Consider the following 25,988-nt stretch of genomic DNA (forward strand, 5'->3'; position numbering starts at 1 on the left):
AACCGTTGTTGTTGTTTTTTAATCAATAAATCTTATTTTGCTATATATGGCATATGAACTGCATATTTTAGTTTTTTTCCAGTAGACTAGCATCATGAAATGCGTTTAAATCTTTCCTTTCAAATAATGCAAATACATATAATACAGAATTTCCCCTAAGTTGGCTAGAATTATATGCAAATGTAACATGCTTGGAATGAATGAATTAAATTAAAATTCCTGACTGCCCCTCTAATACATTTCTATTTCTTTTACTTTTTACTCCATAGGATACAAAAAACAACAGCACTCATGACTTGTCACGCAGCCCTCAGAGCCTCAGTGATACCGGGTACTCGTCGGATGGTATCTCCAGCTCCCACAGTGAAATAACAGGACTAATTCATGAAGAGGAGATGAAGCTGAGTGAGAGAGGGATCAGTGGACGGGGCTCCCCACCAAGCCCTTCAGAAATCACAAAGCTAGAAAGTTCAATGAGGCCTCTACTGGAGAAGAGCCTCTCTGAAGAGAAGGTGGACAGAAGAGGTAGGAAGCATAGAGATAGAGACTTGGATGAGAGAGGGAAGTTGCGCCCACGTTCACTGTCAATTCCACCAGACGCATACGACTCTGATGAAGAACTAGAGGATATACTGGAAGAGGAAGAGGATGGAGGAGACTGGGAGGGAAAGCGAAAGGAAGGAAAGGAGGAGAAGAAGGAGAAAAAAAAGAAAGAGAAAGAGGCAGAGCCCACAGAGATGACCGATGAAGAGTTCATGCGGAGACAGATAATGGAGATGAGTGCTGATGAAGAAAATGAGGAAGAGGAGGAAGAGATGGAGGAAGAGGAAGATGAAGAAGATGAGGGATATGGTTATGAGAAACCCAAGAAAAGCCATCATAAACACATCATCTCTGACACAGGTAAGGAGAAGAGGCGCCTTCAACACCACTCCAGCAGTTTTGAGGAGGAAACTAAGAGCTCTACCGATGTTTACAAAGGCTCAGTGGAGGAGGGTGAGGAAGACTTGATGGCATCACAAGGTGGCCTGAGGCGCTTCAAAACCATCGAACTCAATAACACCAACAGCTACAGCCGAGATATGGAGCTGAGCAATGAAAATGACTTGAGCCTTGATCGAGAACCAGAGCTAGAGATGGAAAGCCTAACAGGATCTCCTGAAGAGCGTTCTCGGGGGGACTACTCTTCCACTCTGCCACCGACGTCATCCTCTTATGGCTCAGGCCAGTCTCCAACATCCATTTCATCAATGGAGGAGGACAGTGACAGTAGCCCCAGTCGGAGGCAAAGGCTGGAAGAAGCCAAGCAGCAGAGGAAAGCCCGCCATCGCTCCCATGGTCCTCTCCTTCCCACCATAGAGGATTCCTCTGAAGAGGATGAGCTGAGAGAGGAAGAGGAACTCCTGAGAGAACAAGAGAAGATGAGGGAGGTGGAACAACAGAGAATAAGGAGCACAGCACGTAAGACCAAGAGGGATAAGGAGGAGCTGAGGGCTCAAAGGCGCAGAGAGAGGTCCAAAACACCCCCTAGTAATCTCTCTCCTATAGAAGATGCCTCCCCAACAGAAGAGCTTAGACAAGCAGCAGAAATGGAAGAGCTCCATCGTTCTTCTGCCTCTGAATATTCCCCTCAGAGTCTGGACTCTGAAGCTGAAGGATACGAGTCCAAACTTTACAAGTCAGGTAGTGAGTACAACCTCCCTACCTTTATGTCTCTGTATTCACCAATAGAGAAATCATCCACCACAACAACCACAATCGCCCCATCTTCAACGTCCAAACCACTGAAAAGTGCAGAGGAGGTGTACGAAGAAATGATGAGGAAGGCAGAGATGCTACAAAAACAGCAGCAACAGCAGCAACATGGACGACATGGGCAGTACTATGACGAGGACATTAATGGCCAAGGTTATGATGACGAGTACGAATATGAACAAGATCAAACAGGATATGACAATGAGGCAGCGGAGACAGAAACAGATATTTATGAGGAGATCCGGCAAACATCTCAGAACATCACCAAGATGCAGCAGGCTACTGATGAGCAAGTAGAGATTGAGATTGAGAGCTCCTATCCAGAAAAACAGCTTCTAGACACAGGCTCAGCATTTGCTAAATTACTTGAACAAAGCAATGCTCTATTGACTCCAGGGACCAGCCCCACACAGATCTCAGCTCCTGTGTCCTTTGCTGAAACTGGAGGACGGATCCCTGATGTCCGTGTAACACAGCACTTCTCTGCGAAGGATGGGCAGAAAGATAGGATCAAAAGCCAAGCAGGAAAGAACGGCATTACTCCAGCAGTGGCTGCCACTACTATTGCAGCTTACGGAGTTTATGCTAGAGATGCAGTAACCATTTCTCAAACTAGTTCAAGCCACACGATAACATCTAGCCAGTCTGGCATATATGGTCGACACACAGGGAGTCCCGCCACATCTTCAGCTACAGTCTCAAGTGTATGCAGCAAGATTGCAGAAATTACCCAGGCCTATAGTCAACGAGAGGTGATCACCAGAAGGGTAGGAGAGACAAGGGGTGTCCAAGTTCGAGACAGCTCCACATCTTCAGCTGAAAGGACTATTGAGCCCCGTTCTCCCAAGTATACAACATATTACAGAAGCACCAGTCCTCCTCTTTCTCCATCGCCACCACCGCAAAGTCCCACTCGTTCTCCTTCGAGAAGGGCTACAGCTGAGTTCTCTACTCAGACGTTCAGTTCAGCTTTACGGATGGAGTCAGCTGGCTCTGGGCCTACATCTCCAGTGATGGCTCAGGGAACCCAAACATCACATCGCTCAGTTTCCCCACGGCTCTATCGACAGCAGTCTTCCCAGGAGGCTCCATATTCTCCACCTCCTAGCCCAGCTCGCCCAATGACAGTCAATACAGCTACTTCTCCTCTGTCTTCACCGACCCGATTTAGCCGTCAATCAACATTTGACACATATTCTCCCTGTGGCAGCCCTCCAGACACACCACCTTACCAACAGTCCCCTACACGCAGCTTTTACCGAACACAAAAAGTGGAGAAGGTAAATGTTGGAACAAGTATGGTTAGTACAGTGAGTACTTATACAAGAGGGTCTATGTCAATGGATAACATCTCCCTCTGTCGCATATCTACTGTACCAGGCACTTCTAGGGTAGAGCAGGGCCATATGATCCAAGGTGGAAGTGTTGTGGACCTCAGAACAGCCACCAAACCAGCTCCCATTATCATGACTGATCAAGGAATGGATCTCACCTCCCTGGCTACTGAATGCAGGAAATACCATGGTGTATCAGAAGGGGGTAGACATTCAACAGTTGTACAGCCACTGATTATGAACCTAAATGCCCAGGAGACCACTACACCAACCACTGTGAGTGTCACTGTGGCTGCTTCCATGTTCATAACCCAGCCCAAACAACCAACAGTCTATGGTGATCCCCATCAAAATCGAGTGGATCTGGGCCAAGGAATGGGTGCAGCTGTGTGTTTCTCCCAAAACAAACCACCACTATCACCTCCAACTGATCCATCAATACCAAAAATTGATGCCAAACTGGAAGATCTGAGTATTCAACAAAGAGAGCTACAAAAACAACAAGAGAAGCTACAAATGCAACAAGAGCTCCTGGAACAGCAGTTGCAGCAACACCATCAGTTGCAACATCAGCAGCAACAGGCATCTGCTTTGGCTCGGTACAACCTTACGGGCCAGATCTCACCCTTACTAAAGAAGGACTTGCTCGTCAACCAGACTAGCACTGCGTCTGTTGTGGTCAGTGCTGTATCACCAGTCATTAACCCTGAGATGTATGGCACTGGTCCCGTTGAAATGAAAGGGAAGTCTAGTCCTCCTGGTTTGATGTCAGGAGGTAAATCCCCTCATAGCATGGTAGTGCAGATAGATGGAGTGCCAGAGCAAGCCAGGGCAGTGACCCAGTTAGTGAAGGTTGAAGAAGGACAGGATGCTATGGATCTGACAGGAGGCCAAATTAAGTCTGACAACCAGCCAGCTTGCTGTGATGTTGTTTATCGACTTCCATTTGGCGGAAGCTGCGTTGGCGTTTCTGAGAAAGAAGGCATAAGGCCTCCTTCTGCCCCACCTCTCACCTACGAGTCGGACCCAGAAAGACAAACTGGTAGGTACCACGAGTATCCAATGGATGGACGTAAGGCCTACACATTGCCTTTCCCTGGTAGGCTTCAGCCTTCAATGTCTGATACAAACCTAGCTGAGTCAGGCCTACATTCCTACCATTCCAAAATAGAACCACACCTTCATGCCCCAGGAGAACTTGCCATGGACCTTACTGCGATGAAACAGGGCTATGGAGGCTTTATAGGGATGCAGTATGGTTCCTATACAGATTTGCGGCATGGAGGAGAAATCACAGCCCAAGCACTGCCTATAAGGCGATATAATTCATTGTCAAACATTAGTTCAGACTATGGTTACTCTGCTCGTGATATTGCTAGCTTCCAAGAAGCTAACTTGGCTCAGTACAGTGCCACAACTGCCAGGGAGATCAGCCGAATGTGTGCAGCACTCAATTCAATGGATCGGTATGGAAGCAACCCAGACTTGATGCAGTTTGGCAGTTTGGGGCGAGGAACCAGTCCTGCAGCCTCCAGACTGGCAGCTGGTCTTGGCTTGAGACAAAATCTTCTCTTTGGACTAGATGGGAAACCAATCTCCCACAATCAAGCCCTAACCAACCTTATCAATGCCAGACAGGCCAGTCTGAGAGCCATGTATCCTGCTGCCATTAGGTCCTCTGATGGGATGATCTACTCCACCATCCAGACCCCCATTGCTTCTACACTACCCATAACAACCCAGCCTGCCTCTGTTCTCCGTCCATTGTTGAGGGGAGTCTACAGGCCATACCCCTCTCCCAACATGACACCTGTTCCCCTGTCTAGTCTTAGCAGACTACCAATGGGCCCCAGAATGTCTTTATCTGCGCAAGCTCCAGTCCGTTACCCATCACCAGGTCTTCTCCAGACAACATCAACTACTGCCACTACTGCTGCTCCTGCAACAACTTCAGCACCAGCAAGTGCCCCAGAGTCAGTTTCCATGGCAGCTCCCATCTCTACGGTTCAGGATGAGCCGGTGTACCTTGGTAAAGGTGCCACTGTGACCTCTTCAGCAGAGGCCACTTCAATACAAGGAGCAGTTGCCATGCCAATGGATCCACAGCATCAACCAATAAACATGTCCCAGGCACACCTGAAAAGTCAGCAACAGCAACAACAAGTGACAACTGCTCAGCAGTCACAACAGCCTCCTTCAGCTGCCCATTCCTACCCACCTGTAGCTCCGTCACACACACATGGCTACACTCAACCTCCAGGAGGCGGTGCTCATACCAGTGCTTTACCCATTCCAGGGGGTCTTCCTACTTTCCCCCCTCCAGGTGCCATACACAAGGAGGGTGAAACTGAAGCAGAGAGGTTGCATCGGCAGCAGGAGCAGCTCCTGCAGATGGAGAGGGAGCGTGTGGAACTAGAGAAACTCCGGCAGCTGCGCCTCCAGGAGGAGCTGGAACGGGAAAGGATCGAGCTGAAGCTGCACAGAGAGAAGGAGCAGATGCTGGTGCAGAGAGAATTACAGGAGCTGCAGAACATCAAGGAACAGGTAGAGGGAGAAAAAGAGAGCTTAATAGAGAGTTTGTTGCTTTCTAATTGGATATTACTTTAAGTTTTGTTTTATTTTGTGGTAATGTCCCATTGTTATTTGATTGAGTTTTTTTTATGTTTTTACCACCTTTCTCTTTGACCACTAAAGAAAAAAGCAAATGGGGAATTTAATATCCAGGAATTTACATTATGGATAAAATTTCCACACTGACCAAAAATATCCAGCAATGTACCAGTTCAGCATGGTTTTATTATCTAACATTCCCTGTATATGAACTGTGCATGCATATGTCTGTACTGTGTGTTCATTGTAGAAACAGATGATGCCCAAATTTATTTTGTATAGTGAGTTTATGTTCTTATTTGTATGTTGATCCAATTCATATTCAATATTCAGGAAAAAAAATGGAACTCCTCTTTTTGTTCCTGATTTTTTTCTGCAAAAAAAAAAAAGAAAAAAAGGTTTGTATTATGTTGTAAACATTTCATAATCAACAGAAAATGCTGAATGCATATATTGGTTTGTAATGTTATTGTGGAGATGTTTTAACAGTTACCAGAAGAGCTAACGTAACAATTTTCTTCTTCTTTGATAGAACAAGCAGTTGAAAATCTTTCAAGTTAACTCTGTTAAACAGGTGTGGAAGCCTTCCTTAATGAGAATGAACTGATATCCATCCCATAACCTGCAGTAGAGCAAAAGACCAAACTTTTTTTGCATCAGCCTGTCATTTATTCAGCAAAGATAATGCATTAAATATTTTTCTTAAAAGCATTATTTGACTGGCAATGGTAATTATCTGTACATGCTGCACTTGATTTAAGTTGCACTTGCATTCTTGGTTTTTGCAATTCATAGAAGTTTAACTAACTTTAAACCATTTTCTAATCCATCAGCTCAAGAATAATTCCATGTCACACTGAGATTCAGGAGTCCTCTAATTTGATTTTCATTTTAAAATCTGATCATCTTATTCAACCAGATGTGCCAATAGTTGAGGGCCTGTTCAGCTTTTATCTTTACTGTTTCTCTGTTTCTCTTTTTGTCATCCATTCTTCTGCTCTCAACACCTCTCCTCCCCTCGCCTCCATTTTATGCTGCACATTCATGCTTTTTGCCTTGACCTCTCTTTGTTTTTGCACATGTGTGCTTCTTTCTACTCTTCTTACCACACTTTTAGGTTCTACAGCAGCAACAACAAGAACGTGAGAAACAACTGGTTGTCCAGAGGGAACAGCTGGCCCAGCAAAAGTCCCAGTTAGACCAGATCCAGTCTTTACAGCAGCAACTCCAACAGCAGCTTGAAGAGCAGAAAAGGCAGAAAACAGCCCAGAGAATGCAGGTGAGGGGGAACAGAAGGGAAATTATATCCTTCAGCGCTTGAGCAACATACACCAAAAACATAAGGTGGAAAAGTACAACTAGAAATGGGATCCAACAACTAGAGGTATCCCCCAAGTGCAGCATCCACAAACAAAACGTTTAACCACCCTTTCCTGTTTGGTAGTGAAACAATAAAATATCATAGCACATAACACCTGTTACGGCACAGTGGTGCAGTGGTCAGCACTGTCTCCTCACAGCAAGAAGGTTCCGGTTCGAGACCTGGCTGGAGCACAGGATCTTTCTGTGTGAGTCTCCATGTTCTCCCTGTTCCTGTGTGGGTTCTCTCTGGTACTCCAGCTTCCTCCCACAGTCCAAAGACATCAAGAGGGGACGAGGCTGATTGATACTCTAAATTGACCGTAGGTGTGACTGTGAGTGTGAATGGTTGTCTGTCTATATGTGTTGGTCCTGAGATGGACTGGTGACCTGTCCAGGGTGAACACCGCCTCTCGCCCAAAAGCCGGTGGGATAGGCTCCAGCCCCCCCCGCGACCCTTAACAGGAATAAGCGGAAGACAATGGATGGATGGATGGATGGATGGATGGATGTTTTCACATTGTAGCCTGTTGTGACGTCCATGCAACTCGGTGGACTTACCTGTGGAGAAATATCTGGCCTGCTCACACTCTCCTTTGCACAATTGATTCCAGAGTGTTTATTAACGTCAGCAGTGTTAGCATGATTGACTTTTCAAACTCCATCTCATTATGTTTGCATTTATTGCAGTGCCTATAGACAAGAACTAAAGACAAGCCAACTTCCTGTTACAGTGAGCAACATTTAAATACTACTAACCTTGTTAAAAAATTATTTCTTACCTACGTGTCTTTTTTAAATTTGTCCCTTTTTTCTCTCATTGCTACTTATTGAACCGCACTTTTCTTGGCATTTTATGTATAAACCTTAGCTGTGTGGTTGATGGTGTTGTGAGCAACAGTTTCAAAGCCCTCCCAACATAAATTAACAATGGTTGAATTATCAGTAATATCACCTTTATCCCTTTTTTTCAGATGGACATCAATGGACAGCCTGTACACCCTTACAGTGATTCTCAAATGGGATCCCGATCCCTCCCCAACTCCTCATCAGAGATGTGTCTGAGAAGCCAGGAGGAGCATGTGGAGACCAGGAGCAACATGAGGAAACACAGCTCCATGACCAGGCTGAGCAGGGACAGCTTGGATGGAGACGGCGTGATGTTCTATGGCTCCCCGCGCAGGATTGTTGACAGCTGTGTGCAGACAGATGATGAAGATGGGGAGGAGAGGTGGATATTGTGTGTGTGTGTGTGTGTGTGTGTGTGTGTGTGTGTGTGTGTGTGTGTGTGTGTGTGTGTGTGTGTGTGTCTCACAATGCCCTCCACCAAGCAGATTATGTTGTCAGAATGTCTGTTTTTTAGCAGATTTATGCAAAAACTCCCTGGCTGATTTTCACTGATCGTGGTGAACGGTTGGATGTTAATTGGCCGTTCAGTTGTTGTGCCTTCAAAGCATCAATTGGTAACAATGATCGATACTCCATACATCGGTAAAGATGACCTACTTTTCCTGAACAATGACACTTATTTAAAAAAAGGATGTCTTTGAATGAAAATCTAATTTTAGGGCATAATATTGAATATTATTCTTTCCTGTCTTATTTTTTTTGTTCTTTTCCACCCCATCGCCAGGTACATGATGCGCCATCGCACCAGGAGGCGTGGTCGCAGTGTCGACTGCTCCGTTCAGACTGATGATGACGAGGACAAGGCTGAGACAGAGCAGCCAGTCCGCCGCAGACGTTCCCGTTTTTCTCGACACTCTGAGTCCAGCGCCACTGGCAGCAGCACTGCCGCTACATCCACAGCAACCGCTGACACGAAGAGCGACCCATCCAAGATGGTTTCCTCCAGTATCGCCATCCAAACCATCAGGGAAATATCCTGCCAGACAGAAGTGGAACACCTAGGAAGAGTCTCCCCCTCAATTCACGTGACTTTGCCAGACCCAAACAAAGTCGAGATTGTGCACTACATCTCTGGACCTGAGCGGACCAAAAAGGGACAGTCTCTTGCCTGCCAGACTGACCCAGAAGCTCAGTCGCAAGGTGTCGTAGCTCCCCAACTCAGCGTGCCAACCACAATCAGTCCATATTCTTCTACCAGTACTGGAACGCAACAGTCTGGTTCCGCCGACCTATTGACCCAGCAGCGTCAGCAGCAGCACATTACAGCAAATGCAGCCAAGTTTGAGCGCCGCCGCCCTGACCCACTTGACATCAACTACCAGCCCCACAACCACCTCCACAATGAGTCCATCTCCAGCATCATTCGGCAGCAGCATACAGCCCCTAAATCCCCACAGGTCCTCTACTCTCCTGTCTCCCCAGTGTCCCCTCATCGCCTGCTGGAGACTTCTCTGTCCAGTGAGAGGTTGAACAAGGCCCATGTCACACCTCAGCAGAAGTCCTATACAGCTGAGTCGCCCCAACGACATCCTTCAGTGCCAAGACCCATCAAGAGCACCCAAAGGTCCATGTCTGACCCAAAGCCTCTCAGCCCCACCACAGATGAGCATACCAAGGCCAGGCTGTCTCTGTATCAACAACAAGCTCTCCAGAGCCAGGTAGAGCCATTCAAACCATGCTTACAGTGAGGTTTAAACCCCCCCCCAACATTTTGCGAACATTGATTAAAGACAGCCTAGATGAGATGGCTGAACAGTAAATATACAGATTGTTCAAAATAAAATAGAAGCAAATTTTCCAGGCAACGTGATCTGTGTTATCAGTTAGAAATTCCATAGCTTTTTGTTGTTTTCAATACACATACTAAAAAAATGTGGTCAGCTATTACGAGGAATTAAAAAGAGAACTGACGTATTGTTATGTAAACAAAAAATGAAAAAATAAGTACATTTGAGTAACAAAAGGGCCCCATTCAAGTATCAACAAGGCTAATGACTTTCAGCTTTTCTATGTGTATTTAGGTACATTAAGCCCTTAAAGTTGATGCAAACACTTGCTGCAGTGATCCAAACAACTATCCAGGCAGTATTCGAACTGTTACTCCATCCTTGAAAGTATTTGGACAATATTTCTCCACGGAAAGGAGGAGAAATTATTCAAACGTGAATCAAAGTACTTTTGCATACCTGTGAATCAACAAGTGTGTGGAAGAGGACAATAGGCCGAGTAAAGATGAGAGAAAAAACTATCACACACAGTCTTCGACCCTCAGAGCTCTAAATTTATTGTCGTAACATTTCAGCTCTGATACTTCCTTCTGGTTCTTGGAAGAAACCATATCTGCTAGTGCATGCGCAGGAGGTTTTTTTCTCTCTCAGATTTAATGTTCCAGCAAGTTCACACAATCAGAATCTTTTCGGAAAAGTTTCAATGTAAGTTTAATTGAAACTTTTCCTTAATTAAATTATACATCGATAATTTATTTCTACGATACAATTGTGAATGTCTTAGGTGAGTGGTACTGGATATGTACTAATTCCTATTATTATGGATTTTCTCACAAAGGTCTTATACCCTGGCAATGAAATAAAAATTAGAATCCACCGAAGGAGGCAGTTGCACTTACTGCAGAAAACATGCCAAGATTGAATATTCACAAATCGAAGGCTTTCTTAAGACCAGTAGAGGAGTAGGTACATGATGTATACCTATAAATAATTTTATAGACCACTTTTCAAAACCTATATAAAACCAACTCAAGTGAAACCAAGTCAAGCAAGTTATTCCAAAGCCTTTACTGTTGAGTACGCAAGCTACTCCATGAGGAGACTGGTATTTCAAGGGTTCTGGGGCACCCACTAAAGGGATGGAAATGTTTCACATCATGACTGTTTCTACACCGTTGTGGTGCACATCAAGAGATGCTGGAAACACTTTCTTTTAACCCAAACTTTATGCCTCCAGTTCTAATGTTGTATCATGTTAAATGAACTGGTTTTTCAACCACAATGAGGTGTTCTACTTTAATACACGATATTCCACCATCACATCATAACTGCATCGGCATCTTTGAACTGTCATCTCAATCGTGCTCACACTCCAGTTTGCCTTTGATTCACAGGTTTTGTCAGCAAGCTCCAAAAAAAAGCCAGTGATTCAAAAATCTGGGCTACGTTTTTGTTTTTTGTTTTTTTTTTGTGCAGGAACAGCACTCTGAGCAGAGCAAAGGAATCTTGCCCGAAAAGAAACTTTATGGGAATGCCGCTACATATAGTTTTTTCAAGTTCCACAAATATTTAGTCTCCTGATACTTGGAGGATTATTTTCATACAACCCCTGAAGATATATATAAACGGGTCTGCCCCTACACAGATTGTCATGACAAAAACACGTAATACAGTGTGATCTAAGGAATTGCTACTAATACAGTTTACTTCTCTTTTAGAAAAAAGTAAAAGCAAAAGACAATCATGTAAAAACAGAATCTCAAAATTTTTGAATTGCATGAGAAACTAAGAAAAGTCTATCACTGATTATGGTTCTTTGAACCGGTGAATCCTTTTAGGAAAAACAACAACACATCTCCAAATGCTTGAAATGATTTGAATTATATTGCACTATCCACTCATTTTTCTCATTTTGTGAATGTCTTCTAACACAAATTTCACTCTTGTTTCTCGTTGTCTTTGTCTCCATGTTTATGTGTCTCCTTTGTCTGGTTTGACCATCCCTGTTTTCAATCCACTCTTTGTTTCTTCTGTTCCTTGACCTCGTTTCCCTCCCTTGCCTCGGTTTTATTCATCTGCTATGCACATGTCTGTCCTCTCACCGTCTGCCAATTTCTCCTCCCATTAACAATGCATGTTCCTCTGCCACCTTTCTTCTCTCCTCAACCCCTTCCTTTTTATTTGTTCTAAACAACACTCTGCACCCCTGGTGTGTTGCTCCATCAATTCTTTCTTTCTTATATCTCATCTCTCTCCTGATTCCTCTTTCTCCTTCTTTTTCTCTCATCTCTTGTGGACTAATCCTGTCTTCTCATTCATATGGCACATCAATAATTTTGCATGCACTTAAAATTTGGTTTGCAAAATTTGTTCTATCTCTCCCAATTGTTCTCTCTATATCCTCCACCCAACTTCCATCCCATGCCAAATAACATGCTTAACATCTGACTGATCACACCCTGCACTTCCTTATTCTTTGGTTAAACCTCTCTTGTCCTTCCTTTACATGCTTCTTTGCTTTCCCATATTTTCTTCCATCTCTCTTTCCGTCTGTCTGTCAATCTCTCTCTCTCTCTCTCTCTCTCTCTCTCCAGTTGGCAGCCCTACAGCAGAGCTCTCTACTTCGTAAGGTCAAGAGAACATTGCCAAGTCCTCCTCCAGAGGAGTCTACAACATCAGTTCACCTGCCCCTGATGACACCTGCCCTCCAACAGGTCTACCTGCCCTCTGTGCCCAGCCTCAAGCCCAGCTCCAGGTCTGGCCTGGCTGCCAAAGCCAGCCTTCTCAAAGACCTCACCCATGAGCTCAAGGCCGTGGAACAAGAATCAACCAAGCTAAGAAAGCAGCAAGCTGAACTGGAGGAGGAGGAGAAAGAGATTGATGCTAAACTGAGATACCTAGAGCTGGGTATTCACCAAAGGAAAGAGACACTGGTCAAAGAGAGGGAGAGGAGGGATATTGCTTATCTGAGGTGTATGGGTGACACTCGGGACTATATGTCAGATAGTGAGTTAAATAACCTACGTTTAGTAGCTGCAGCTGCATCACATGAGACCAATGGGCTATTGACAACCAGGCCAAGCACTGCCCCTCTGAGCCAGTTCAGCAGTGACCTCAACACAGCAGCACAGTATCCACCCACTTCGTCTTTCCTCTCTTCTCAGTACCCCCAGAGCCAACCGGCAGCACCGGCTCAATCGAGTTTACCATACCAGTCCTCAACATTCAACCAGCCTCCCTACCCAACTGTGTCTCAGTCACAGGCTCTGCCACAGCCTACGCCCCTCCAGAGCCATGTCCACCCTCCAGGACCTTCCTATCAATCTCAAACCTCCTATCCCTCCCACACCTACCCCCAAACTCAGCCCCCTTACCCCCAGACAGACATGGGGTTACCAGCTGCACCTCAGCCTCAGCCACAGCCAGGGCACACAGGCTTTGGGCCGGCACCACCTGGCCAGCCCCCATACCCCACCCACAGCTCACCATATCCAAGTGCTGTGTCCTCGTACCCCAACCAGACCACTCCATACCCTGGGCAACCCCAAGCAGATATCCTGACAGTCCACCAAGGAAGGCCCAGGCAGACTTCCCTAGCTGATCTGGAGCACAAGATGCCAACCAACTATGAGACGATCAGTAACCCCACAGTTGTGGTCACCACCACGGCACAGGACGCCACCTATTCCAGTGCAGCCCCCTCTTATTGTCAGTACAGTGGAACAACAACCATGGCCAGCTATGGGCCCTATGGCTCAGCGCCAGTATCCAGTAGTTACGGTGGATACTCTACCATGCCACCCAGCACTTATGGCCAGTATACTTCAACTACAGCTAGTTCATATGGCCAGTACACCACAACCACAGCTAATACTTATGGGTACACAACAACAACAGCCAGCTCATATGGACAATACACTTCCACCGTTTCCAATGCCTACGGCCACCCTGTAGACAGTCCCTCCACCTACAGCACAGCAGATGGCATGTATGGGTCTCCTGGCTTAGAGCAAAACATCCCAAGAAACTACATGATGATCGATGATGTGAGTGAGCTGACGGCAAAAGACGGGCTGGGCACGACGACAGGGGACATGATGCATCATGGAAGTACTGGGCGTTATCCGGGCGACATCCACGGCCACAGCAGCACCATTGGCAGCACGACGCGTGGGGGAACTGGCAGCTCCTTGTACGGCAGGGCATCCGAGGAGGAAGCAGCGATGCAGGAAGAATTGTACGACCACCATGGCAGGGGTAAGAGCAGCTACAGGCATGGACCTCTAGGGGGCAGCAGCAGCAGCGTGAGCGCTAGCATGGGTGGGGGATCCTCCTATTACTATGACTACGACTACAAACATGGCAGCATCCGCTCCGGGGTACAGAAGCATTCATCGTCATCCAGAAGCCTTCTGGGTCCCGCTGTCATGTCCTCCAAGCGCAGCAAGCACAGGAAACTGGGGAATATGGAGCAGAAAATCTCCAAGTTCTCCCCCATTGAGGAGGCTCGGGATGTAGAGGCAGACCTGGCTTCCTATTCCTCTGCGGCGGGTGGGGCTTACCCCTCCTCCCACATTCGAGGGCGCCAGTTGATTGAGGATTATGGCTTCAAAAGGAGTACTTACGAGGCCGGCAGTGGCACCGCCCACGGTAGTCGATACTACGGATCAATGGGAGACGAGGACGATCGGATTTACTACACTTCCACTGGCCGCTCCCGTTCCACTGGCTACGGCATGGACAAGATCTCGGCCAGGGACTACTCTGGGTATCGCAGCCGATCTTATGAGAGGGATGACCGTTCCTACCGATCTGGCTACAGCCGGGGGCGCCACCCAACCCGGCAGTACTCTGAAGAGGAGAGCCCTCTCAGTCCACTTGGGAGGTTCATGGGTTCTGGGCGATCATCAAGCTTAGGTCCCGACCCGTATGACAGTCGCAGCAGTAGATTTCATTACTATTATGGCCAATATGGTTCCAGCCATTCACTGCCAGATGTACAAGACCACATACGGGACCTCCCCCGGACTCACGTCTACAAGTCGGATGATACATACTTAATAGACGATTATCATTGTGCTGTGTCAGACAGTGAAGGTAATTGTGGGAGCTGAATGCCCACACTGTCTCACTACCTACTACTGCCCCACCGTTTATCTAAACGTCCCCCACCCACCCAGAGGATAGGCTTAGAGAAGAGAAAGAAAAAGAGAGACAAAGCTAGCCGTTGCATGCTGATGTTTTCGTCTACCTGAGAGACACCTGGAACTCTCATATCAGTGGACTGCTGTCTGTCTGTCTGCCTGCCTGTCCGTCCTTCCGCCTGTTCGTCCAGTCATCTGTTTGTCCAATACTCGCATGGTCCTCCGGCGTGGTCGTTTTCTTCATTCGCTACACTCTGATTCACTTGGAAGGTCTTCTTTGCACGTCACAGATGTATTGTTTTTTCTTTACAGGGTTTTATCTTGAATAATGCCTTTGGCATTGATGTTTTGTTGACATGCATTTGTAATTGGTATTTCTATGTCTGCACTGCAAAACAGTCTATTACAACCAGTTCAGCATAATTTACTAATTGACTCAAAAAATAATCAGCATTTTTGCCTCACTGCTATACTCAGAATCGGGATGGCAGATTTAAATATTGATTGCAAACATTTTTCTCTGTTGCTTTGACTCTGACTTCCTGTTTGGAAAATGAGGCTACACTAATAACATCATCCGCAGTGGACAGCTTTGCAGTGTCAGTTTTATCTAGTTATTGTCTTGTAATGTGTGGAGGTGATGTGAGAAGTCTATTCTGCATGGATGTAAATTTTTTTTATTTTCTGCCTTTCTTTCTGTGTCTTCTTCTACTTCTTCCTATTCTTTTCTTTTGCATGTGGTTGGTCTTCTTCCTGCCTTCCTTCTCTCAGCCTGCATGCCGCTGTCTCCAAACGACATGGAGATTGACTGTGATCTGCTCTCGGTTTCCAAAGCCTACCATCTGGGCCAAGAGGAGACTGACTGGTTTGAGAAGCCCCGCTCCAGTTCTCGACACTATGGCAGCCATTCATCCGGGAGGAGTCGCCATGGTGTCAAACATACCTACCATGATTATGATGAGCCACCTGAGGAGGAACTGTGGGCTCAGGATGAGTATGGCCACGGAGGGCGACACTCCTCATCCCGTGACCACCGTCACCACGGCAGCTCTAGCCGACACTCATCCTCATCACGTCACTCAGACGAACCTAGGTCCTCAAGGTCTTCTAAGGGGCACCCAAAAGACCCGTCATTGCGTCATGATCCTTCAGGACGATCTTCATCTTCAGGAAGACGTGGTGAGTCAAGGTCTGGAGGTTACCACTCATCAGATTACTCCCGAGATCCTTCTGGGCACCACCACAGCCAACGCACCGCAAGGCAGGGGGACCCCCACCGGTCATCTCGCAGCAAGTCCCAGCAGCCAGTGGACATGCAGGGTCAACCTACAGGTATACACGCAGGCACCCTCACACCTCGACAGCATTTCACCTTTCAGTTAGGACTCCTCAGTTTAGAGATGATTAGTATTCATAGACCTTCATCACAACTATTTTTTGGAATAGAAAAACAAGCTGGTTTTAGGCGATTCTTTGATTAATCAAATAGCTGATTGATTAACTGGTTAATGCTGTCTTTCGCTGTCTTGGATGTCTTTGTAAGTACCAAGAAACAATAGCTCAATTTTTTTTTTGAAGTCATTTGGAACCCCCTGAAGCGCTAAAACAGACATAATCTAAAAGCAATTTGCCAATTTAATTTTATGAGTAGAGCAGCCATCAGACACAATTCAGATTCTTCCCAGTGCAGACAGGAGCAGGGAGCAGAGCTAAAATGTTCATATTTAAAATTGCATGTCTAGTACTTCGAATAAGGTGACTTTGAATTCATGTTAAAATGTTTTTGTTTGTTTGTTTTTTTTCCGTTTATTTTAAGAGTGTGAGATTTAATTTTGGAATGTCTGAAAAAAGAAAATATCCCTTCCCCTTTGCTCTAATGATTCTGAACTTGTTTTCTTTTTCGCTCATGTATTGATCAGTTAGCAGAAACATCTACATGTTTTCGAGTCACCTTAGATGAATAATATTAATGAAGTCACTTTATTTTTATTCATCCTGCAGACCGAATTTAACCTTCCCTAACTTTTGTAGACTCTTGAATTATGTTAAGAATCGTTATGAAATATTAAGTTGGATGCTTGATAAGATCACTGTCAAATTTTCATTTAGGTCTTAGGCCAGAAATATTTAATAACCCCTGTTGTTCAAACTGTGTGACGCTCTCTTACAATCAATTGTCCCTGCAGGGATCAACAACTTTTAATTAACCACGTCAAGCGTTACTTCTCGAAGGCAATATTTTCTCCGAGGGCAGCACTGAGGCTGTGTTCTTAGTCATGTACTCATTAAATCTCTGGTTTGATTTTTTTTTTTTTTTATTTTTTTTTTTTTGCTCACGCCATTTGTTGTATAATCCTCTCACTCCTGCTCACTCCTGCTGCTCCTGCCAATTGCTTCTGTTTACAATAAATCATTACAATTATAGAAACAACGTCTTGTTCTCATAAATACAATTCCTTAATCAGCAGATTTACAAAGGCAAACATTTTTTTTTATCTCGCTTTGGTGGCAGAAATAAGCTGATTGGGGAAGTTAAACCTCACCCACAGTGTTTCTATCAAGGCACTGAGGAAAATGAATCCAGGTGTAGCAACTTAAACATGTTTAAGGATATTCATTTACTTTACTTCAATGTCCAAGAATTTGAATCAATTTTAGATGACTTTGGATCAGTCCTTCAACTTGAAACTATTAAAATCCTCAGCACTGCTGAAATTTTATCTTATTTATCACATTTATTATATTTCCACCCTCATTTTCTCCATCCAGGAACCTCTAGGTCAGGCAGTTCCTCACGGGCTCAGGGCTCCACTGGTGGTCCTACTGGATCAGGGCGACAGGGTGGTCCAGGTTCCCAGAATGATGGAGCTCAAGGACAGAGGACCCAGCTCCAACAGCAAGCCCAGACATCTGCTGCTAGACCTGGGCAGCCAGGTGCCCCAACAACCACGGGCTCTCAGCAGCAGCCCCCGGCGCAGGGTCAACAGAATATGGGCATGGGGCAGGTCCAAGCCAAGCCAGGGCAAATGGGACCAGCAGGCGGTGGACTTATGGGGCAGGCAAGGCAGACAGGTCCCACAGGAACCACACCAGCCACCATGGTGAGTGCAGCAAAGAAAGATGAAACGCTGGAAAAAAGATTTGTTGCTTCTGTCATGTGGATCTTTTAGTGTATATTCAATCTCCCTTAGTTCTCTCCCACAGTTCCTCTTTCCTTCCCCCAATCCCTACTTTTAATCTACTCCTCTCACCCTTCACTCGTTTCCCTTAACATGCACCCAGAATCAGCAGCTGCTGTATTTCCCATCTCAGTTGCTTCATTTATATTCTGCAGTGCATCTCCTGACAGGCCTTATCAGACTGTGATTAATACAGAAGCAACTGATATCTCTGTCAATTCGCTTTCTGCTAAACACATCAAATATTGAAACTCCCTCCAGAAACCCTGCTATAATCATGAATTCACGTCAATCTATTTGCTTTCAGACTCTTACGATTTGATTATGATGTTTAACTTGAACATTTAGATGGTTTGATTCTCTTCCTGATACACTTTGTCATTATATATGTTCACAAGGCCACTGTCACAGGTTGATTTTGAATAGCTATGGTTTGTGCCTGATGTGCTTTCAAGGCTGTTACGATCAACTGGAGAGGAAAGGGGAGAAAAATCATCTGCTTTTATGTTGAATTACGCAGGAATTTGTCTTGGAAATTATTCTGAAAGCTCTGCAGAGGCATAACTGACAGGAAGCCATAAACAGTAAACTTGTTACGCGATTGTTGTTCAATATGCAAAGTTATATTGGGTCCATTGCGTAATTAAAATCATTGATTAAGTGTCTGTAAAAGATTAAAATGCTGGGTGCTGCATGGTGCATCATAATGCAGAACTGGAATCGGAGGATCGAGTTCATACAGTAGTCCGGTCCAGCTGGTTTATTGGGTATTCTAAACAGGTACGACACAAAGTTGTACAGAAAACAGACAACATTCAGTAAGGAAAGATAACGCTGCCCCAGAGGAACATAGACTGACACTGACTTATTTCAGAGTATTAGAATATCAGTATATCAGAAGCAACGTCGTCTGCATCTTTCATAAAACTGTTTTCTGTTAGCGGAACTGCAGCCACTGTTGGATGTGGAGGGCAGCGCTGGTAATTCCAAACACTAATATATCCAAGTGCTCAGAGTGACTCAGCAGATGTAAAAAAAAATCTTCAAAGCAAATCACAAATACAGAGATACGCTGAGACAGATGCATTAAAATGCAGGGGAAAGGGTTGCAAACTCCCAGATTGATTAAAAAACCGACAACAATCTTTCCGACTTCGCTTCTATGTGTACTTTATAAAAACATGATAAATAATACATCATTCTTGCCATTAATCAGAAGAAACTCAGACGCTTTTGCCAGCAGTTTGATCCCCATCTCAGGATGAGTGGATCGAGTTTGCTCAGTCATGGTGGAGTTAATACAACAGCTCAATCTGAAAAGTTTGACTATATTCTCATGAGACAAGTTAACTGATTTAAATCCCCAATATGAAGACAAGTGGATAAAAGTAAAGGGTAAACAATAAAATGTCAATGAGTCAGCTTTAAAACTTTCCTAAATGACAGCAAATTTCTGGCTGAGGCATTTTGACACTGTCAATACAACGGTGAGCTCCAATTTAACTGATATGATCATGATGAGAACTTGCGATCCACGATTGTTTGAGGGGTTTCAGCGGAGGCAGATCGATGCTGTTTCTAGCTGGAATCCTCAGACTAAGAGCTGACTGCTGGTGTTGTGTAAACTCAGTCAGGCATCATTCACATCATTCAGGACGCTGTCATAACACAATGGCAAGCAGCTGTCTGTCATGTTTCTCCATCTGTTTTTGTCCTTTTCTTTGCCTCAGCTCGCCTGCCTCTCCATCTCCATATCTTCCCGAGTGTCGCTCTGTAAATAACAACAGATCGCAACTTCTAGTCACCTGTGATTTTTCGCCAGCATCCCCCACTCTCACACTGAGATGTTTCTCTCTCTCTCTCTCTCTCTCTCTCTCTCTCTCTGCAGGCTAAGATCGACACACCACCGGCGACAGCTATCGGAGCAAAGGCAGCGCCTGTAATGGCAACAAAAGCAGCCCAGCCCCCACTCACAGGCATAGGTGCAGTATAGTCACCACACACACACACACACACACACACACATACACACATGCGTACTACTCCCACATAGTGCTCCCACGTCTTGCCAGCTGCAGCTGCTTCCCATTATGTAACCAGTGTGTGTTTTATCTAATCTGAGATTAATCTGTGAACAATCCCATGGTGGAAAACACTCAGCAGGGGTTTTTCATCTCAGGATATCAGATCATCTTCAGCGTGTTACTGTGTTGTAGGTTGATCGGTTAGTTACGTTGTATTTTGGAATTCAGTTAATTTCGTGTCAGTGAGACTGCAGATATTATTCTCGATTCATTCCAAAAAAAAGTACAATTTTTTGGGGCAAAAAGAAAAACAAACGAAAAGGTGTAAACTAGGTGTGTCGTAGATAGCAGACTTTCTCATCAGGGACACAGGCCTGGATATACTTGAGCCCAAAATCCAGTTCATGTGATTAGTAGTAAAACTGTGAACCAGATCTGAGAGCAGACCACCAAACCCAGAGTCAGGTCCACCTTGGAAGTCAGTTTCTAGCATAGATATATATATATATTCTGTTTACTGTATGAATCGATTCATTACATACAGTATTTATAGGGATATACCCCTGCAGGGTGAGCAGAAATGAGAAGTGAATTTTGTCCATCTGTGATAAACGTGTGCACTTCAACACTTCATAGCTGCAGAAAAAGCAGAAGCCTTCGATTTAGCTCACTGTTAGCATGTTGGCTTGTTTTTGCTAGCACACTGTCCACTGTCTGTCCGACATCTGGTGGAGGTTTGCTGGACTTCAGCTGGATTATCCAGAGTTATGGATTCCTTCTGTGGAACCGTGGCATAAGTCATTTTGTAATAGAACATAGAACAACACCCTGGAGTCTGTTTGAGCAACACAGCTGGAATGTGTCGATGGCATTTTCATTACTTTTTGACATTTATAGATCAACTGATGATTCAGGTTTGAGGATGTTTGTTGATAGTCTGCCACCTCTGCTTCAATTATGTCGGTGATTTAGTGGGACAACTGGCAATCAGGGATGGGCTCTCGACTCCTGACTGAAAGCAACAACAGCATCACAGACAATCTGGCATATAAGAAGCATAAATAAGCCTTTTCAGCAGGGATCTAATGAGTGAACGGGGGACAAGACTGCAGGCGAGAGCAGGACAAATTAAACAGGCGCAACTACAGTCGTATAACATCTGGTTAATTAATCTAAGCATCGAAGAGAAAAATGAAGAACCTGCTGAAATTAAAGAGAGACGACACATTTATTGTACTCCCCCACACAATTTGATTTAGCTGATGAGATACTGAGTCTGCTATCTGTCTATCAGTCTCCCTCTCATCTGTGTTTCTCCTCTAATTCTGTCCTCTTTGTGCTTTTATGCAGGCTCTAAGGCCGCTCCTCGACCAGGAGGGATTGGCAGCGCAGCAGCAGGTCAGCCGGGCATGGAGGGAGACAGCATGTTGTCCAAGATCCTGCCCGGAGGAGCTGCTGAGCAGGCCGGAAAACTGGGAGAAGGTACAATAACAATTCATTGCATATTAGCAACAGAAAATTAAATGCAACAGATACATTATTGAAGCTCCTGTAAGGCTTAGATTGCACCTTCAAAAACTGCATTTAACTGCATTTTCACCTCCACTTTCCTCCAGCTATCTCCGGTTTTGGCAAGAAATTCACCTCTTTCTTCTAAAGTGCTAAGTTTAAGGTACGTTCTGTATCTCTTGTCTTTTTCCCTGTGTGCAGTCCGCATATGACGAGACAGAGTTTAGACTGTTTGGTGGATGTGTTCCAAGCACGGTCTGCTTTTTTTTTTTTTTTTTTTAACAACCTGAAGACCCTGGATATCCTGTAAGGTTGTCACGTATGCTCGTAATAAGTTTACTGATAGAAGCAATGCGAGTGGTAATAACAGAGGGAGAGGAAAACTCCCCTGGTGCTCATTGCACGCGGACAGGGATGTTTCAGTATTATTTGTCAATGAATCAAACACAAAGAACCATAAATATTTCATTCTTCCTTCAGTGCAAGCGCACCTGAATCATAAAAAAACATCTCAGAGCTGCTGGTTGGGAGTCTGCTGGGATGTTGGCAGATAGCTACTGTGTGTTGTCAGTTTACTCTTGTAGGCAGCAGAGTGTAGGCGTCTGAAAGTGGTTCAGTCAGTACAAGTAGTGTGCTCCCCAATATAGTGATATTGTGTGTGCGTGTGTGTGTGTGTGTGTGTGTGTGTGTGTGTGTGTGTGTGTGTGTGTTTCCTATCTTTGGTGCTCTGCATATGCAGCTACAAAACATGACACTGACAAAATATTCCCTCCATCAGATGATGCGCGTGTGCACAGAAGGTCTGTCATGCCGCAGCTATCAGAGTCTGGACTCCCTCATGTCATGTGACATCGAAGCAAAATCAAATCTATGATGTTTTGAATCACAGAAAAATTAAGACAATGATTTGGTCCCGTTTGGTCCCGGGCAAAAAAATCGATGGCCATATGTATCGCAAAAGACACACAATCGGAATCAGAAATGTGTTCAATGGAATGCAAAGAGTTTAATTGAAAGGACGTGAGCAAATTATAAATTTGAAGAGTTCTGCTGCAGTGGTGGAAGAAGTACACAGTTCTTTTACTAAGACAAAATTATAAAAATCAAGAAAAATAGTACTCTGCTAAAAGTTAGTCTCCATTCAATTTCCAACTTAAGTAAAAGTAGAGAATTATTAATATATATATTAAGTTTACATAAGTATCAGTAGTAAAAGTACACATGCTACATATTGATATTTGTGTGTTCCAGCGCTCTGCTCCTATTCCTGAACTTGCACATTTGAAAGTTCATCATCTTCATGAGTTTTGATGCAATTTTGTTTCTATTCAACTGATGGGTTCAGATCAATTTAGTGGAATAAAAAAATGCAATGTGCACTTTTAAATTTAGCCACATAAAAGTATAATGTCCCCTACAATTCAAATACTACAATAAAGTCCAGATACCTCAACAGTACTTAAGTACTGCACTTGAGTAAGAATACTTTCCCCCCGTGGACACCTGAGTGATATGTGGTGAAACTGAAACTTTTAATTAACAATTATCTGCACAAAAGTGATAAAACATTAGCCAACAAAAAGTAGCAGAAAGGCAAACAGGTCATAATCACAAGAAAAGTTGCCTCTGGAACAGAACCAGGAGGCTGGATGCAGGGGTGCAGGGCAGCCTGGGTGACTGGGAGAAGCAGGATAAGGTCTGGGGCCATCTGGTGGACAGTTGGAGAACAGCAGATCAGATTCGGGAGGCGCAGTTGTGAAAAAAAAATATGTGGAAGGTCATGCACACTAAAAAACTGCAAGTGATTCTGTTTAGGAAAGGTTAGACAACCTGCTTTAAAAAAAAAAAAAAAAGAATAAATGAATTGATAACAGTCTCCTGGTGCTGTACATCTGTATTTTCTCACTGATGATAAAGAAGAAAAGTCCAAAATTTGACATGTGTCTGTGCATTTCGCAGAACTATGTAATATCACGAAGTCACGAGGCCTCGTACCAGAAAAACCTGTGAAGTTCCTTCTTCTTTTGATCCGCTGACAGAGAGACAGGAAGGAGAGAGAGAAAGAGGGAGAGAGAGAGAGAGAGAGAGAGCGGAGGACAGAGAAGAGCTGAGCACACTGGTGAGCACTTGAACTCATTTGACCTGCAAACAAGATCAGACTCATCAAATCACTAGATCTACTTCCTTGATGTGAGCACCCAGACACGCAGGCTTATATTCACAGTCAGTGTTTTAGCTGGATTCACGCTGCCTTTCCAGTCAGTATTTAATCTGATATGAACTCAAAGGATGGAGAATGGAGAACGATTATCATTGATGCATTGACAATGTAACACAAGATCCATGAAGTTTGGCTGTGGTTACATTGAACTGTGGACTGAAGCAGTGGACAGCTCCCCAGTCATGATTACAATTCAGATTCTGAGGTGAACTTTAATTACGCTCATACTTAACGAGGTATCAGAAGGTGGATATTCTTGTCTCACTGCGCTGTCGCTTCCTCTTGCAGCCAACAAGGATTGTAATCCTCCGGATACTTCATGTCTCAGGCCCGAGCACACACTGGCAGAGAGATCCCACCGCTCTCTCTGACAGGCAGACAGTAAGTAAACTTTCACTTAGGTAAACCAACCACGTTAAGATCTGTGACATCTCCATTCTGTCCTAAAGACGTAGAATTCAAACACACAGGACAGCAGACCTCCACTTTAGGGGATGATTTAGCTCCTCAATAGGTTTTAAATTCAAAGTTTAAACAACATTGCAGTTATCTGACAAATAAAAAAAGCAGATCAGCATTAACTATAAAAAAAACCAACCCCAAAGCAAAAGGCAGAGCAAAGTGTACTTCTTTCATTTCTTCAGGGCGTTTGTTCATCTTTAATTCTGCATGACTATTTCTGTGTTCTTGTGCTACTGCGTGACGCAACGCATCTGTTGCTGCTGCTGTGATTTCGCAGCTGCGTCGCTGACGTCTGGGAGTTTAAAACTTTCAGTCAGCTTCGCCAGAAACAAATTATGATCCATGAAGCACATCCCAATTTGAACCACAATTGGAAATCAAATCAAACAGAAATATCAAGCAGGATCAGAATTAGGCTTTTAGCTCTGCAGCCAAACCAAACAGGAACCGGCACATCTGATCAGCCCTTCTGTTTTCTTTCTTCTGGCTGTGATTATTTTTTCACACTTTACTGCCTAAAAATAGTCATACTTTCGGATTTATTTGCAGTTTGATGAAAACATCGCCGAAAACAAAACTATTTCTGAGGGGAGGCAGACACCTGAACACCTGAAGACCTAAATATACAAACCAGCACGAGAGTGTTCACAACAGAAAAGACCCGGAGTTTTCTTTATATCACCTTCGCTACTTACCCCGACTTGTTAATTAGCAGTTATCTTTATTTCATGGCATGTGGTTCCAGTAAAACATGTATTATGTTGTGTGTTGTGCGAGTTGGGGCTGTAAAAATAGAAGCAGCCATGCTTGGAAAAGTCTGCTGCAGGTAGTTTGTCATTGGAAGTGCTGACCACGGTGCGCTGGGTTTGGAGGATGAAGAGCCATTGCTTCATATGTGCTATAAAAGATAATGTTCCAGCCGGGACTGTTTCTGTTTTTCTGTGAAAGCGATAAGAAATACCACCTCAAAGCCCAATAGAACGGCTGCTGAATTAAAAAAAAACAACACCAACCCAAGAAACAACAAATACGGTCCACACACCAAGTTAAAAGGATTTTTATCGTCCGTGACGTTTTGAGCACAAGGCCCTTCCTCAGATTTAAGGCTTGTGCTGTACATCCATGACTGCTTCAGAGAGAACTCTCTCTCTCTCTATCTCCCTCTCTCCCCCCCCCCCCCCCCCCCAACCACACACTCCTGCTCTGGTGATCAAACACTGCATTTACCCTCTCGCTCATTGTCTTTCTCTCTCACTCACTTTCTCATCTTGCTTATCTCCCTTCTTTTTTTTTCTTTTTTTTTTATTTCTCAGTGACAATATCCTCTTTGCTGCCCCCACCACCGCCAACACCACCTTTTTTCTGAGGAGAAAAGTGTCTTCTCCCCTCAGTCTGATTCTCTCTCCTCGCTCACCTGTTCTCATCATAGTTGTATACGATCGTGTCGTTATTTATTTCATCTCCCTCTCCTCCCTCACCTCTTTATATGTGTATTTTCACATTAAACAGAACAGAAAATTCCCCAAATGTTACTGGTGTCAATATACTTCTGATATGTAATTTATTTAATTGTGCTCTCTCTCCTCTTGAAGTCCAGTGAGTCATCCAGAGTGTGTGTGTGTGTGTGTGTGTGTGTGTGTGTGTGCGCGCGCGCGCGCGCACGCGCGCGCATATATTCATACATCTTTCTGTGTCACTGTGCCTGGGAGTGTCGTTTATGCACCAGCCCTTTGGGGCCTTATGTGGAAGAGATTA

At 44.6% G+C, this 25,988-nt stretch overlaps 1 protein-coding gene across 5 annotated transcripts in view; it reads left to right on the top strand.

Moving 5' to 3' along the window:
- The window catches only part of bsna (bassoon presynaptic cytomatrix protein a), a 134,267-nt gene that overhangs the window by 101,336 nt on the left and 6,943 nt on the right, over positions 1-25,988 (top strand). The window contains exons 5-17 of one of the 5 annotated variants that reach the window (XM_086214286.1): positions 270-5,633; positions 6,232-6,273; positions 6,817-6,978; positions 8,033-8,289; positions 8,692-9,625; positions 12,289-14,791; positions 15,673-16,170; positions 17,608-17,939; positions 19,906-19,999; positions 21,392-21,523; positions 21,658-21,713; positions 23,510-23,669; positions 24,060-24,152. In XM_086214286.1, coding sequence (XP_086070412.1) covers positions 270-5,633; positions 6,232-6,273; positions 6,817-6,978; positions 8,033-8,289; positions 8,692-9,625; positions 12,289-14,791; positions 15,673-16,170; positions 17,608-17,939; positions 19,906-19,999; positions 21,392-21,523; positions 21,658-21,698 — 10,359 coding nt within the window. In that variant the 3' untranslated portion in view covers positions 21,699-21,713; positions 23,510-23,669; positions 24,060-24,152. Of the gene's footprint in view, positions 1-269; positions 5,634-6,231; positions 6,274-6,816; positions 6,979-8,032; positions 8,290-8,691; positions 9,626-12,288; positions 14,792-15,609; positions 16,171-17,607; positions 17,940-19,905; positions 20,000-21,391; positions 21,524-21,657; positions 21,714-23,509; positions 23,670-24,059; positions 24,153-25,988 lie in introns of all 5 variants that reach the window. The other 4 variants (XM_086214289.1, XM_086214290.1, XM_086214287.1 and 1 more) reach the window with 4 other exon arrangements.

The sequence above is a fragment of the Aulostomus chinensis genome, chromosome 9, assembly GCF_037954235.1.
Source record: "Aulostomus chinensis isolate RoL2024-O1b breed Wild chromosome 9, RoL_Achi_v1.0, whole genome shotgun sequence".
Classification (NCBI taxonomy): domain Eukaryota; kingdom Metazoa; phylum Chordata; class Actinopteri; order Syngnathiformes; family Aulostomidae; genus Aulostomus; species Aulostomus chinensis.